This window comes from Macaca mulatta, chromosome 19, assembly GCF_049350105.2.
Source record: "Macaca mulatta isolate MMU2019108-1 chromosome 19, T2T-MMU8v2.0, whole genome shotgun sequence".
In the NCBI taxonomy this organism is placed as follows: Eukaryota; Metazoa; Chordata; class Mammalia; order Primates; family Cercopithecidae; genus Macaca; species Macaca mulatta.
Window position 1 is genome coordinate 50,964,174 of NC_133424.1, and position 16,707 is coordinate 50,980,880.

General features: G+C 49.4%; 1 protein-coding gene across 2 annotated transcripts; it reads right to left on the bottom strand.

The window, feature by feature from the left end:
* Positions 1-57: 57 nt before the first annotated feature.
* Positions 58-12,840, bottom strand: FBL (fibrillarin). Of its 2 annotated transcripts, XM_077982741.1 has the most exons (10): positions 12,752-12,840; positions 6,286-6,340; positions 6,170-6,192; positions 5,963-6,064; positions 5,781-5,875; positions 4,636-4,806; positions 3,293-3,425; positions 2,135-2,247; positions 268-413; positions 58-162 (listed from the first exon to the last, which is right to left on the bottom strand). In XM_077982741.1, exons 1-10 carry the CDS (start codon positions 12,759-12,761, stop codon positions 138-140), a joined length of 873 nt encoding a protein of 290 aa, XP_077838867.1. In that variant the 5' UTR covers positions 12,762-12,840; the 3' UTR covers positions 58-137. The 2 variants fall into 2 exon arrangements, with proteins under 2 accessions (XP_077838867.1, XP_014979407.3); XM_015123921.3 differs by having other exon boundaries at positions 6,170-6,340.
* Positions 12,841-16,707: the final 3,867 nt, after the last annotated feature.

Genomic DNA, 16,707 nt, shown 5'->3' on the forward strand with positions numbered 1-16,707 from the left:
GGGTGCATGCGCCCTGTGTCAGCAGGTCAAGGGGAGGAATGAGCAGCAGACATGGGAGACGGATGAGTCTTTTAATAGAAAAACACACGTGCAACAGTATCAACACACATCTCTAGCAATCCAGACAGCGCTGAACTTCAGTTCTTCACCTTGGGGGGTGGCCTGTGAGAGGAAGATACGTGATGAAGAAGGATCCCCAGGATCATGGCACTCGGGGTGCAAGGGACAGAGATGTCTGTCTTGGTGTATTGCTGGGCCCCTGCTCACCTGTACACTCCCACGACCACGGCATGGTCTCTTTCATATGGCTCAAGGGTCAACTGCTCCTGCGGCTTCATATTCTCCTGCTGCATCTTTTTCACTTCGGAGGCAAACACAGCCTCGGCTGAGGCTGTGGAGTCAATGCAGTTGGCCTAAAGAGGAGAAAGGACTGACTGATGTCCACAACAGGGCTTTGGGCTGTTTTCCTCTTGTGTGCTCTTTAAACCAGATGTTTTCATTATTAATTCAAGTAAAACTCAGTGCTGTGGTTCTAACGTGTCCCCCAAAGTTCATGTGTTGGAACCTTAACGCTTAAATGCAACAGAATTGAGATGGGCCTTTGAGAGATGATTTAGGTCATGAGGGCTCTGCCTTCCTGAATAGACTAATGCTATTATCACAAGAGTGGGTTCCTGATTAAAAGCATGATTATGCCCCCTTTCCGTCTTGCTCTCACCATTCTGCCAATGGATGACAGCAATTTGGCCCTCGCCAGATTCAGACCCCCAATCTTGGACTTTCCAGCCTTTGGAACTGGTAGCCAAATAAATTTCTGTTCATTATAAATTACCCAGTCTCAGGCTGGGCGTTGTGGCTCACACCTGTAATCCCAGCACTTTGGGAAGCCAAGGCGGGTGAATCACGAAATCAGGAGATCGAGACCATCCTGGCCAACATGGTGAAACCCTGTCTTCACTAAAAATACAAAAATTAGCCGGCTGTGGTGGCACACACCTGTAGTCCCAGCTACTCGGGAGGCTGAGGCAGGAGAATCCCTTGAACCCGGGAAGTGGAGGTTGCAGTGAGCTGAGATCACAACACTGCACTCCAACCTGGCAACAGAGTGAGACTCCATCTCAAAAAATAAAAATAAAAAAAATAAATTACCCAGTCTATAGCATTCTGTGATAGCTGCATAAAAAGGGCTAAGACACTTGGGTTTAGGAAATGTGATAAAAGGCTTAATTAAAGAAGTTTCTGGCTGGGTTCATGCCTGTAATCCTGGCACTTTGGGAGGCTGAGGCAGTGAGACTGCCTGAGCTCAGGAGCTCCAGACCAGCCTGAGCAACATGGCAAAACCCCATCTCCACTAAAAATATAAAAGTGCCAGGTGTGGTGGCACACATCTATAGTCCCAGCTACTTGGGAGGCTGAGGCATAAGAATTGCTTGAACCTGGGAGGCGGAGGGAGGTTGCAGTGAGCTGAGATTGCACCACTTCACGCCAGCCTTGTGAGAGAGCGAGACTGTGTCTCAAATTAAAAAAAAAAAAAAAAAAAAAAAGTTTTTAGTTTGCTTTGGATTTGAAGCAGGAAGCCTATTTATCTAAAAGCCAGTGCTTAAGTTTTATACCCAGGAATTGTTTGGTTTATTTCTACTTCCTCTTCTTTAATAATAGTAATAATGCAGTTGAGAATAATAAAACAAATGTAGTAAAAGGCTAACAAATGGTGAACCCTGTGAAGGGTGCATGGGGGAGTTCTCCATTATTTCTAAATAAAACGTTGTGAAAGATGCACCTAGCTTTTATCTAGTATCCTAGGCCAGGATCTTTTCTAAACACTTCATATATATTGACTAATTTGATCCTGTCATCCACCCTGAAAAAGATTAGACTAATATTTCTATTTTACAAGTGAGGAAACTGAGGCATATAGGTTAAGTAACTTGCTCAGTTTACACGGCAGGCTGGAATGAGATGGTCAGACTCAATTTTGCACTTGACCACTGCACTCTCCTGCCTCTTTAGATCCAAAGCTATAGTTTTGCAGACTTGGTCCCTCTCTTTTGGGTGGCTATTTGACAGATACAGATAGAGAAGATACCTCCCTAGAACACTGCCACCCCATCTTAGACTCCTCCAAACCCCGCACCTTAATGGAAATCACAAAGTGTCCTCCATTACGCAGGAAGGTGTGGGCATTCAGGGCCACAATCCGGGTCTGGTCTGGCTGGGCCACATCAGCAAAGATCACATCCACCATTGCTAAGGAGAAAGGGGCAGCAGTTACAAGTTGGAGTCACAGGGATCATCCCAGACCCTCCCAGGGGCCTATGCCCATCACCAGCAGGTTCCTGGGAGATTCTCCCTGCCTCCAGTTTCACTCCCCACCTCCACTGGTCCCCCTCCCTCCAGTATCCCAAGATGAGTCCAAAACCCACAGTCACATCATTCATCCACTCTTCTTGGAAACCATGGTTGCCACCTACTCTGTGGCCAGCCCTGGGCCGGGCGTGGGGGACATAGAGACGAGTCAGACCCGGACCCTGCCCTCGAGACGCTCCCGGGTCTGGTGGGGAGACAGACACGTCATCAAAAAGACAAGTAAGAGTGAGTGAGCACTTATAGGCAAGAGTGTCTGCAGGACCGTGAAATGAAAACAAGTCGCAGAACAAAGAGGATAGTATGAGTGCACGGGGGAAAAAAACACAGAAAGAAAAATGAGCAGAATGAAAAATAATGTATTTAAGGCAGTGTGACTTTTCAAAAATGAAAAGGTGGTATAATGAAAACTGATTACTTAAAACCTGGGAAAAGCAGACATCAAATTGTTCTCATCAGTTACCTCTGGGGGTGGTTTATAAGGCTTTTCAACTTTTATATTATACCTTTGAATGTTTTTTTAAACAAAGTCATTAATAGTCACAATGGACCCCTCTAGGTCAAGCCATAGCTCAGTTTGTTTTCTGGGCTATGCTCTCACCAGCCAATGATAAGGACCCCCAAAAGGAGGTTTTTAATGCAGGGGCAGTGTAATAAATACAGGAGGCAGGAAGTACAGGAGACCTAGGAGATGGGGAGGAGACTGAAGGAGAGGAGCTTGGCCCTCCAAGGGTGGCTTCCAAGATTCTGAAGTCAAGCTGCCACCTCTACAGCTTCACCTAGCTCCCCTTACCCCTTTCTATTCCTGCAGACTCAAGAGGTCTGCTCATCCACTCCAACTCCATCTAAATCAGGGGTCCACTGGCTTCTTCCAGGAAGCCTGCAGTGGCCTGTCCTACCCCACCGGGGCCACCCCCAGACCCCTCACCGATGAGCATGCGGTATTTGTGTGGGTGCCGAGCATCCTCGATCACAGGAATGATGTTGGTCCTCTTCTTGGCCAAGTTAATGAGGTCACGGCCAGAGCGGTGGGAGAACTCGACTGCATAGACTAGACCATCCTAAAATAAATTAAAAAGGAATCAACAATGATGCTAGTTCTCAGGCATGGAGTGCCTACTTTAGGCCCATACACTCTACACAGCATCTCTTCCAACCCCCAAATCAAAACCCTACCATATAATGACTATTGTTATCATGTCCATTTTATACATGAATACACTGAGGTCCAGACATAAAGTCACAGGTCAAGGGTTATTCAGCAAGTAGCAAAAGTACCCAATCCCATCTGCCTGAGAGCCCAGGCTCCCAACAGAGGCTTAAAGCCAGGAAGCCAAGGCACACAGATGATGTAACCATGGGCCAATCACTGCTGTGAGCACCTTTCAGAAATTAACTCATTTAATCTTCACAAGTCTATGTTCCAGAGAGGTAAACTGAGGCTTGGATGGATTAGGTAACTTGCCTGATTAAAGCCTGAGGGTTTGTTTTCTTGTTTGTTTTGTTTTGTTTTTGAGATGGAGTCTCGCTGTTGCTCAGGCTGGAGTGCAGTGGTGCAATCTCAGCTTAGTGCAACGTCCACCTCCCAGGTTCAAGCAATTCTCCTGTCTCAGCCTCCCGAGTAGCTGGGACTACAGGCACATGCCACCACACCCAGCTAATTTGTGTTATTTTTAGTAGAGACAGGGTTTTACCATATTGGTCAGGCTGGTCTCGAGCTCCTGACCTCAGGTGATCCACCTGCCTCGGCCTCCCAACGTGTTGGGATTAAAGGCATGAGCCACCTCGTCTGGCCAAAGCCTGAGGCTTTAAGACACTACATTTAATAGCTTATAAACACGTAAAGTAACAAAGGGTAATGGAGTGGGACATGTGGGTGCCAGGGGTCCTCTAAACGGGAAGCCTATACAGGCTCAGAAACCATGAGATCTCCTGGTTCTTTCTAAAGAAACCAGAAGAGCAGGTTTTAGCAGCATAAAATTTTAAAGAGGCCCATCAAATCAAACAGTCTGGTATCTATACTCCCAGCTGTCTCTCTAAGGTTGGTCACCCCACACCCACGTCTCTTCCCTTGAGGCCAAGAACCCAGGAGCGAGGTTGAATGACGTTATCTGGTGGTTCAAGCCGCTCCTTTTACTCACAGGCACTGTGACAGAAAAAGGCCTGGCCCTAAGTCACACAGTGAAGGCAAGCCGTCAAACCCTGCTATTCCAGGTTGGCAGAGGGGAGGGAGCCTTTGCCTCCTGCCTGACGCTCCATCCACTCACTCACCGGACCGACGATGTCAGAGACATGGGAGACGGTGGTGCCCGAGGCAGCCCCGAGGTAGAGCACCTTAGCCCCCGGTTTGATGTGGATCTGGTCCACACCACCCAGGATTGCTGCAGCCAGCTTGGAGCGGAAAGGGTTCCAGGCTCGGTACTCGATTTTGTCATCTCCTTCCTAGATGATAGATGGGGACAGAAGTCAGCGCTAGGCTCTTCTGCAGGACCTCACTGCCCTTAACCCTAGGACCCTTGAAAGGAACTGGGCCGTCCTATCACTGCACAAGAACTCAACGTGAGTACAGAGCAGTGACCATGCACGTGCCGTCGCTGCCCTCTCATGGAGGTTACTGACTCAAGGGGCAGCAACAGAGAATAAACACAAAGAGTAACAGTAAAACCAGCACTCGTTCAACAAACATGCACTGTGCCAGCACCTACGGTGTGCCAGACGCTGCTCTAGGCGCTGAGGATACAAGACAAGGATCCCTGCCCAGAAGGCGTAAGTATTCACCGAACTAGCTAAATATAACATGGCATATGAGATGGTGACAGGTGTTAAGGAGAGAAGACAAAGTCAGGAAAGAAGACATGAAGTTTGGGAAGCAGGGAAAGGAGCAGGTGAAAATGAGAAAGGGGGCCAGGGAGGGGCTGAAAGGCAGATTCCAAATCAGACCTGAAGGAGGCGAGGGGCCATTCAAGTTATCAAGTTATCTGAGGAAGGACATTCCCAGGAGAGGGAAAAGCGATTAGGAAGTCCCCAAGGCCTTGACAGGCAGAGCGGTGTGAGGCAGCCTGGAGAAGCAGATGATAAGGACGCAGCCTCCCACAGAGCTGGGAGTGGGAAGAGCAAGGCCAGGGTGGCTGGAGGACACTTGGTCAGATGGTTAGTGAAGGAGACAAGGCCGGGGGGCAGGCAGGGGGAACTAGAATGCGCAGGGTCTTGGAGGCCACAGTGAAGACTCAGGGGTCTAACCTGAAGGCAGTGGGGAGTCACAGAAGGCGGATTAGGAAGGGAATAGACAGTGTGGTTTGCATATGATGACAATCCTGCAGCTGTCCTGTGCACGACACAGGGTGAGGGTAGACACAGACTACTGGCTACACCCTCAGCTGCGACCCTCGTGGCTTGGACAGGGGCCCAGTTCTCACCGAAATAGAGACTCTCTTCTCCCCATAAACTGATTCCCCAGGGACCAGGTTTTTGGTGACCAGTGCATCTTCCTTTCCTCGACAAATGAAGACACCTAGGTGAGGGGATCAGAGCAGTGGTGAGGACCCCTCGCCTCTCCCTGCCCCTGAAGCCCAGCCAGCTTCCTGCCTTCCTCACTCACCCTCATGCCGATGCGGCTCCACCATCACATTCTTCCCCGACTGGTTTCCTCTTTTTCCTCCCCGACCACGACCCCGGTTGCCGCCAGAATGGAAGCCTCCACCTATAAAGGAGAGGTACAACAGGAGAGAAAGATCCTGAATCTCCGCCCTCCCTACTCCCCGCCTCAGGAAGGCCTCCTCCATAACCCCTAGCCAACCTTACTCACCTCTTCCTCCTCCTCCACCACCGCCGCCGCCACCGCCGCCACCTCCTCGTCCACGACCTCTAAAGCCTCCGCCTCGACCTCGGCCCCCGCCAAAGCCCCCTCGGCCTCCATGACCACCACGGTCACCAAAGCCCCCTCGGCCGCCAAAGCCACCCCCACGGGGACTGAAACCTGTGGTGGAAACAAAAATAGGAATCAGGGCAATGAAGCTTAAAAGGTGAAGCCACCTTGTACCCAGCAATACCTCTCAGGCGAGAAACCTGAAATCCGTGTGCCCGTGTACAGCAGGACACATTTCCAAGAATGTCCACAACAAAAGAAAAGCGAAGACTAACCCAAATGTCCATCAATGGAATGGACAAATAAAATAGAAGATATTCACAATCAAGATCACGAAAATGACCTTCAGTTATACACAAGAGACTAATGTTAAAATCATAATATCTTTTTGTGCTTAGTGCTTTTTTTGAGATGGGGTCTCGCTCTGCCCCCCAAGTTGGAGAACAGTGGCGCAATCATAGCTCACTGCAGCCTTGAACTCCTGGGCTCAAGCACTTCTGCTGCCTCAGTCTCTGAAATAGCTAAATTACAGGTATGTGCCACAACTCCTGGCTAACTTTTTTTTTTTGTAGAGATGGAGGTCTCACTATGTTGCCCAGGCGAGTCTCCAGCTCCTGGCTCAAGTGATCCTCCTGCCTCGGCCTCCTGAAGTGCTGGGATGACAGGTGTCAGGCACCACACCCAGCCACAATAATGTTGCCCAAGAAAAGGGGCAAGGGAATGAGAAATGCAAAACTCATGATATTGGCGAATGGGAAGGAGATACTAATATGGGGTTGGGATAGGGGAGGGGTACATGAGTAGATGTAGGTTACTATTAATATCCTCATTTCCTTGGTTGCATAGCAGATTCACAGAATTCATTCCATGTCAATATTAATTACTGTGAGGAGTAAGCCCTGCATATGAGCACATGCTGGGACAACAGGGTCCCCTAGACTCTGGAAACGTCTTCATACCCTCCCACTCCTGACCTTGGAGCTGGAAGAAAAGTGTCAACCCCAGCCCCACAACACAGGGGAGTACAGCACGATGTCATCCCTAATTCATCGCCCTGCTTCCAAGCTTAAAGACGTCCCTGTCAGCTCAGGGGAAAAACAAGAAAAAGTATAACAAACTGCCATTAAAGAATGGGCTACACTTTACAAGTAGTTTGCAGTGTGTCAGTAGGAAATAATATGTTAAAGAAATAATAGATTCAGATAGGCTTTATTCTTACCAGTTCAGGACAGCAAACACCATTAGTACAAAACAATGTTTAAGGGCCAGGTGTGGTGGCTCAAGCCTGTAATCCCAGCACTTTGGGAGGCCGAGACGGGCGGATCACGAGGTCAGGAGATCGAGACCATACTGGCTAACACAGTGAAACCCCGTCTCTACTAAAAACTACAAAAAACTAGCTGGGCGAGGTGGCGGGCGCCTGTAGTCCCAGCTACTCGGGAGGCTGAGGCAGGAGAATGGCGTAGACCCGGGAGGCGGAGCTTGCAGTGAGCTGAGATCCGGCCACTGCACTCCAGCCTGGGCGACAGAGCGAGACTCCGTCTCCAAAAAAAAAAAAAAAAAAAAAAAAACACACAAAAAACAATGTTTAAAACAGAACTCTGGTGCTAACAGATTCAATATTTTCTGCGATTTGGTTTCAAAAACTCTGAAGTACTAAATCACACAAGTTAAAAAAAATAGTTGGAAAACCAGTGGTTTAAAATTATCTCACATGGGCCGGGCGCGGTGGCTCAAGCCTGTAATCCCAGCACTTTGGGAGGCTGAGATGGGCGGATCACGAGGTCAGGAGATCAAGACCATCCTGGTTAACCCGGTGAAACCCCGTCTCTACTAAAAAATACAAAAAACTAGCCAGGCAAGGTGGCGGGCGCCTGTAGTCCCAGCTACTCAGGAGGCTGAGGCAGGAGAATGGCCTAAACCCGGGAGGCGGAGCTTGCAGTGAGCTGAGATCCGGCCACTGCACTCTAGCCGGGAGGACAGAGCGAGACTCCGTCTCAAAATAAATAAATAAATAAATAAAATAAAATAAAATAAAATAATCTCACATGATGTAATCTATTCAATAATAAGTTTGCTCATGTTTTTTGTAAAGATACACTATGATCTTATCCTACGCACCCTTCATGCGCCTTAATGGTATTACAGATAAAAAATGTATCTTTTAACCTAATTTAATCTTTAAAAATGAATGGTTTCACTTTCAAAACTCCTAAACTTAACAAAAAGTTGTTTACTTTTAATCTTCTACTCCCTCTACAGTCCACTTTTCACACAGCAGCTAATACATGCTGTGTTTAAAACAGCAAGTAAGATCTCATCATGCCCTTGCCCAAATCCCTCCAATGGGTTTCCACCACATCCAAAATGAAATAAGAATTCCTTTCCCTGGCTTACAAAGCCTGAAATCAAAGCCTAAAATCTTTAGGCTTTAAATTCTGATTTCATTGTTCTGAGCGCAAGGTCTTCCCCTAAATAAAGCTCTCCAGGTGACTCCAAGGTGCAGCCCACATTGAGAATCATCATCGTAAGGATCTGGCCTGTGCTGACTTCCCTGACTTCATTCTATGCTGGGTTCCATGCTCTTCCCCACCAAGCATACATAGTCCAGCTTCTGAATCTTTACCACGTGCTGTTCCCACTGCCCAGCTCCTGCACGTGTGCACGGCTCACTTGCTCCTTCACTGCATTCTGCTCTATGATAAAATGTTAGTTCCTCAGAAGGGCCTACTTTGGCCACCGTACCCTTACCCTGCTTTATTTCCCTTCAAATCAGTGATCACACATGGCATTTTTAATATTATTACCGCCTGCCTCCCCCACTAAGATCAAGCTCCAAATGGGCAGGCATTTTTAATTGTTTTGGTCACCACCGCATCCCCAAAACCCTGCACAACATCTGGCACGAAGTATGGGCTCAATAAATGTTAAATGAGCACTGTGCGGATGATTCTTAAACCCTGGGCCCTGCCTCAAGGAGAAAGCACCCTTTATTTGTTTAGAAAGCACATGATCCATCAGCTGGTGACCAGGGAAGCGCTGGTCACTCCCCTCAAGTATCCCTTATGGAGAGACTGGCAATGTCGTTGCCACTCTCCACCCTAGTGAGTAAGGAAGGTTCATGGGGGTCTTGAAAACTTCATCTGCAAGACATGGAGCAATATAGTGCCAGGCCAGGTGCCGTGGCTCATGCCTGTAATCGCAGCACTTTGGGAGACCCAGGCAGGTGGATAGTTTGAAGCCAGAAGTTGAAGACCAGCCTGGCCAACACAGTGAAACCCTGTCTCTACAAAAAAATTAGCTAGGCGTGGTGGCACGTGCCCGTAATCCCAGCTACTTGGAAGGCTGAGGCACAAGAATCAATTGAACACAGGAGGTGGAGGTTGCAGTGAGTTGAGATGGTGCCACTGCACTCCAGCCTGGGTGACAGACATTCAGTATCAAAAAAAAATAAAAATAAAAAAATGCAGTGCCCATCCTATAGTGCTGTAAAGATTTAATGCCTTGTACACACAGAGCACTTCACATATACACTATCTGGCACCTACTTTGAACATCATCATTCAAACTCAGGGGAACGAGTCTCCTCTTCCCTCCTTATGCACCTTAATGGTATTAACGATGAAAATGTAATTTTTAATAGCTACTCCTAATTTGATCTTTTAAAATGAACAGTTTCCTTTTCAAAACTCCAGAACATAACCAAGAGTTGTTCACTTTTTATCTTCTATCCCCCTTCAGTCCACTTTCCACACAGCAACTAATAAGTGCTGTTTCTGTTTTGTTTTGTTTTGTTTTATTATACTTTAAGTTCTAGGGTACATGTGCACAACGTGCAGGTTTGTTACATATGTATACATGTGCCATGTTGGTGTGCTGCATCCATTAACTCGTCATTTACATCAGGTATATCTCCTAATGCTATCCCTCCCTGCTACCCCCACCCCACAACAGCACCCGGTATGTGATGTTCCCCTTCCTGTGTCCAAGTGTTCTCATTGTTCAATTCCCACCTATGAGTGAGAACATGCAGTGTTTGGTTTTTTGTTCTTGCAATAGTTTGCTGAGAATGATGGTTTCCAGCTGCATCCATGTGCCTAACAGCACTCAGATCTCATTATTTTCTTGCCCAAACCCTCCAACAGTTTTCCAAAGCCAGGACCTTCATTTAGGGGAGATGCCACAGCTAGGTTTATGAAAGTCTCAACCCAGGCCTAATAAAAAGGAAGTACTGGCATGTGCACGGGGCGGAGTGGGCAGGAGTGTAAACTTTCTTTTTTTTTTTTTTTGAGACGGAGTCTCGCTCTGCCACCCAGGCTGGAGTGCAGTGGCCGAATCTCAGCTCACTGCAAGCTCTGCCTCCTGGGTTCACGCCATTCTCCTGCCTCAGCCTCCCGAGTAGCTGGGACTACAGGCGCCCGCCACCTCGCCCGGCTAGTTTTTTGTATTTTTTAGTAGAGACGGGGTTTCACCGTGTCAGCCAGGATGGTCTCGATCTCCTGACCTCGTGATCCGCCCGTCTCGGCCTCCCAAAGTGCTGGGATTACAGGCTTGAGCCACCGTGCCCGGCCAACTTTCAATCCCAGATACTCAAAACATCTCATTTCAGGTCCTGGAGCTTTTTGGGGGAAAATGTACCAAAAGTACCCACTCCTCAGAAAAAACACATGTTCACACAAACTTTTCCAGTAAGTTCTTTTTTGGGGGGAAGGGGGGGTTCCACAAACTCCCTGATTTAAAATCTGCTTTCCTTCCACAGCCTTCTCCATCTCAAAAATGGCAATTCCATCCTTCCAGCTACACACCCCCAAACCCTTGGTTATCCTTGACTCTGCTCACACACCCACATACAATCTGTTGGTTCTGTCTTCAAAAGCATGTAAAACCGTCAGCATGTCCACTGCTTCCATCCTGGTCCACCACACCACCTCCTAGATTACAGCAACAAGCTTCCCACCGATTTGCCTGCTTCCACATTTGCCACCCTGAGGTCTTTCACACATGGAAGCAAGAAGAATCCCTTTTAAAAATGTCAGACTGCACCACGCCCCTGCTCAAAAGCTCCCAAAGGGTTCTCTCACTCAGACTAAAATCCTTACTAAAGAGCTAACACCTGACAACTTTTACAACTTCACATTCTACCACACAACGGAAGAAGGTTGGAAGAAGGGGTATCCTCCATTTCTGAGGGAATCATAGACCAGGATGCCTGCAGGCAAGTCAGGATCTCAATAGGAGAGATACCTGGCCTACAATCCCTCAGCCCACTTCATCAGGAGATCCCCCAAACACGGAAGAGAAAGGGAGGTTGGGAGAAGGGCACGGATCCACAAATCTCCTGCCAGGTGACCCCAATCTCTCCACACAAACACACACAAAAAAGAAAAATAAAGCCTGTTCCAGGAAAACAGACCCTTTGGGCCATGGTGGAAAATTCTCCAAACTCAATGAAGCAAGTTCTCACACAGACGAGTGGGGGTTGGGCAGGCCAGATGGAGGAAGTGCTCAGACACCACGGAGAAGGATTCTAATTTTGTTCTCTTTGAGAAAGATAAAGGCAACAGCTAGAGCCAATACTATTATGTCAAGCACTGTGCTATTTTTTTTTTAAACGTCGCTTAATCCTAACTGGCGCCTTTTTATTGATGAGAAAACAGAGGCTCAGAGAGGTAAAGCCACTTGCCCAAGGTCACACAGCAGGCTAAGAAGCTGAGCCAGAACTGAAATACTAAACTGAGGCCCTTCTGCTGTCAAAGCCAGGACCCTCATCATTCCACCATGAAGGCAGTGGGTTCAGCAGAATCTAATGGAAAATCGAAAGAATAAAACCACTTACGTCCTGTGACAGCCACCCACCCCCCTACCCCAATCTAATGCCGAGCTTGTTAAGTCTCGCCCCGGAGGTGGAAATCTTAGTCCCCAAATCTCCACTCCATCCCTGGGGATCCGCCCCCCTGTAAGTGCAGAAGGCGGGAAAGTGAGCCAGAGTGCCGCACACGGCCAACCGAGGAGTCCTCCGCTCCGGCCCACTCGGAAAAGCTGGGTTGGGGGATAAGGGGATGGTGGTGGTGGCAGCGACAGGGAAGGCAAATAGGGGCTTCCCACACACATCTCCAGGACCCAAGGTCAGGAACTCTCCATCTCCGACCCAAGGCTGATTCCCAAAACACGCCCAGCGATCCAAGACTCCAGATGCCGGGATCCAGACTCTAGTCCAAGACTCCTGAGTGCCGCCTCCTGCCCAATATCCAAAATCCCTATTAGACGGCCTCAAAGAGACGAACGCCAGGTCAAGACCCCCAATGCCAGGCCCAAGGCCTTCTTCGACTCACGACCGTGACCTCCGAAGCCAGTCAATAACCCCTAGACCTCCTGGAATCAGGATTCCCCTTCCCACAAGAGACCGGATCCGTGCTCAGAACCCCTGCCCCCAGGCCAAGGCCCCACCCCTCCGATTCTGGCCTGGCACCCGGATTCCCGCCCGGCCTCCGTCCCTGATCCCGGACCCCACCCCAGCCTGACCTGGCTTCATGGTGAGCCCGGGTTTGTGCGGCTCCGGAGCCCGCGGCGTTCACAACTCCACGAGTCCGGGGCTTTCGCACGTGGAAAAGAGCGCAGGCGCGCGGCGACGTGCAGCGCGTGACGCAACCACGTAGCCCCGCCCCGGCCCCCTGCCCCGCTTGGAGCTCGGCGCACGCACAGTGGGCGAGGAATCTCGAGCCTATCGAAACTAAGCCGGTTACCCTCACTCTCTGCCTTCCCAGCCTTTGCTTGTGCAGCGGTCTCCCTAAACTCGCTTCCGGTTTCCTCTTCCCCAGTGCGAGCACCCCAATAATCAGGGCTCATAGCGAGGCCTTCCCACGGGCTGTGCCCTCTGCCCCCTCTTTTGTATTTCTAACTCCCTGGGGTCCCTGTACACCCAAAACGGCTTCCCTGACACATTTCCAGCGCCAAGAACAGTGACCGACTCTGTGCTTCCATTCATACATCCGAAAAACATTTACCGTGCCCCTCATGTATACCAGGCGCTGTTCTAGGAGCTGGGAATACAGCGGTGTACGAGACCTAAGAATCTCCACTCTCGGCCGGGCGCGGTGGCTCAAGCCTGTAATCCCAGCACTTTGGGAGGCCGAGACGGGCGGATCACGAGGTTAGGAGATCGAGACCATCCTGGCTAACACAGTGAAACCCCGTCTCTACTAAAAAATACAAAAAACTAGCCGGGTGAGCTGACAGGCGCCTGTAGTCCCAGCTACTCGGGAGGCTGAGGCAGGAGAATGGCGTGAACCCGGGAGGCGGAGCTTGCAGTGAGCTGAGATCCGGCCACTGCGCTCCAGCCTGGGCAAGAGAGCCAGACTCCGCCTCAAAAAAAAAACAAAACAAACAAACAAACAAACAAACAAAAAAGGAATCTCCACTCTCCTGGAGTTAATCTTTTTAATGGAGGAAATGGACACCAAACATGTTGAATGTTAGAAGGCAGTAAGTGCTTTGGAGAAAATCACGGCAGGGAAAGGGGATAGAGATTTTGGAGGGCAAGTGATTTTTGTTTTTTTGGCATGGTGGTCAGGGAATGCATCAGGTGACTTTTGAGCTAAAGAGCTGAAGGAAGTGAGGAGTGAGGCATGCACCTATCTAGGGGAAGGGAGTTCCAGGCAGGGAAGAGATCTGCAGATGCAGAGGCCCTGAGGAAGGAAAGATACGGGAAGTTGGAGAGAAAATGAGGAGGGTGATTGGGGCAAAGTGAGCAAGATGGAGAGTGAGAGGAGATAAGGGCGGGTAGCTAACAAGGGCAGATTGTGAGGAGCTTTGTGGGACATAGTGAGGACTTTGGCAGTAAGATGGAACCATGGAAGGGTTCCAAGCAGAGAAGGAATGTGATCTGACACAGGTCCCTCTGGCTGCGTGCGGGAAGCAGACTGCAGGCATGAGGGTGGAAGCAGGAAAACCAAGGACTGGCTGCTGCCATGAATCAGAAGGAGACAAGGATGGACAAGATCAGAGTGGGGGCAGAGAGCGGCGTCAGGGGTCAACAGATTCTGCTTAAGTATTAAGAATTTTGTGGGCCGGACGCGGTAGCTCAAGCCTGTAATCCCAGCACTTTAGGAGGCCGAGGCGGGCGGATTACGAGGTCAGGAGATGGAGACCATCCTGGCTAACACAGTGAAACCCCGTCTCTACTAAAGAATACAAAAAATTAGCCGGGCGTAATGGTGAGCGCCTATAGTCCCAGCTACTAAGGAGGCTGAGGCAGAAGAATGGCGTGAACCCAGGAGGCGGAGGTTGCAGTAAGCCGAGATTGCGCCACTGCACTCCAGCCTGGGCGACAGAGCAAGACTCCGTCTCAAAAAAAAAAAAAAGAAAAAAACAAGAATTTTGTGCTTTGTAATTGTATAATATCAATATCCATCCCTATATTCATTCTGCAAAGCAAGACAACTGCTGTGATAAGAAGTTACTGAAAACTTCCAAAACAACCTACCCGTCCAGAGCCTAGATGTTAACTGTTCCATTCAGTGCCCTATCACTCTAGGCCTAGGACAGACCTGTGGGTGCCCAGTAAATGTCTGTTGAATGAATGGATGGCCTCATACTGCTGTGAGTTCTCTGTGTACAGTGTTCCAGTTGTGGAATGCCACCAATTTGCACAGAAACATTCCTGAAAAATTGTTTAGATATTATGATGGAAAATCTGCTTAAACTTTTCAGAACCGGTCGGGGCAGTGGCTCACGCCTGTAATCCAGGCACTTTGGGAGGCCGAGGCAGGAGGATCACTTGAGCCCAGAAGCTTAAGCCCAGCCTGGGCTATAGAGTGAGACCTCATCTTTACAAAAAATAAAAAATTAGCTGGGCATTGGCCGGGCGCAGTGGCTCATGCCTGTAATCCCAGCACTTTGGGAGGCTGAGGCAGGTGGATCACGAGGTCAGGAGATTGAGACCATCCTATCTAACATGGTGAAACCCTGTCTCTACTAAAAATACAAAAAAATTAGCCAGCGTGGTGGCGGGCACCTGTAGTCCCAGCTACTCGTGAGGCTGAGGCAGGAGAATGGCGTGAACCTGGGAGGCAGAGGTGGCAGTGAGCTGAGATCACGCCACTGCAGTCTAGCCTGGGTGACAGAGCGAGACTCCGTCTCAAAAAAAAAAAATTAGCTCGGCATGATTCCTTGCACCTGTAGTCCCAGCTACTCAAGATGCTGAGGCAGGTGGATCCTTCGAGCCCCGGAGGTCAAGGCTGCAGTGAGCCGTGATCACACCACTGCACTCCAGCCTAGGTCACAGAGCAATACCTCTGTCTCAAAACAAAAATAAAAAACAAATAAAATTTTTTAAAACTATGAGATGAGATAGTTGAGTCTATTCTGGATTTCTAGGAGATGTGCAATGATTCCAGTGGGTCCAATTCCGGATAATGTTACCTATTTCGCATGGATTTTACTGTTTGCCTTCTAGTTAATTTTTTTTTTTTTTTTTTTGAGACAGAGTCTCGCTTTGTGGTCCAGGCTGGAGTGCAGTGGCCGAATCTCAGCTCACTGCAAGCTCCGCCTCCCGGGTTTACGCCATTCTCCTGCCTCAGCCTCCCGAGTAGCTGGGACTACAGGCGCCCGCCACCTCGCCCGGCTATTTTTTTGTATTTTTTAGTAGAGACGGGGCTTCACCGTGTTAGCCAGGATGGTCTCGATCTCCTGACCTCGTGATCTGCCCGTCTCGGCCTCCCAAAGTGCTGGGATTACAGGCTTGAGCCACCGTGACCGGCCTTTTTTTTTTTTTTTTTCTAAAGGATAAGAGTACTCGGAGTGCAGTGCAAATTTAGGGGATTCCAGCCCTATTTCTTGGAATCCTGGCACCATCTCCTGCTTCTGAGATACTTTCTGCCCGCTTGCTCTGAAGACCTGAAATTGGCTCTGTTGGTGAGTAATTAGTGGTGGAGGTGCCTGCTGGTCTTGTGCTGGGGCACAATGGTAACTAAAACAGCCCCAAGTCCTGTCCTCCTGGAGCTGCCAGTCCAATAGCAGAGACAGACAGGTTCCCAGACAGTGTAGGCCCAGAGGGGTCAGGGCTGGGACAGGCAGAGGGGTAGGAGGGCGATGGGGGAGGCACCGCAGAAATGGGATTGGGAAGACCCAGGCAGAGGGGTCAGGGCCAGGATGGGGAAGGCCCAGGCAGAGAGGTGGGAGGGGGATGGAGGAGACACTGGCAGACAGGGCAGAGCAGGGATAGCGAAGCCCTTGAGGGCTTTTCCCAATATTCCCCATTTCCTCAACTCCCTCTGAACCTTCCTGTGACCTTCCTGCTGTAAGCACAACCTGACTCTGCCCTGAAGGCCTCCTTTTCCAAGCAGGGCTGTTTTCTCCTTCTCGGCCCTCATGTCCACTGGATCTGTAGATGGGAGAAGAGTGTCCTTGCTCCTCACTTCCACTTCTAAACCATTCTCTCTGCCTCTTCCCTGAACCCCTAGCTCTGAAGCTTACAGTCA

Bases quoted from the DNA above. Each gene is read 5' to 3' on its own strand.
- FBL (XM_015123921.3), bottom strand. The intron at 5,876-5,962 runs GTGAGTGAGGAA...CCCCTCACCTAG, and splicing joins GGAGCCGCATCGGCATGAGG to GTGTCTTCATTTGTCGAGGA. The intron at 414-2,134 runs GTGCGGGGTTTG...TCTCCTCTTTAG, and splicing joins ACTTTGTGATTTCCATTAAG to GCCAACTGCATTGACTCCAC.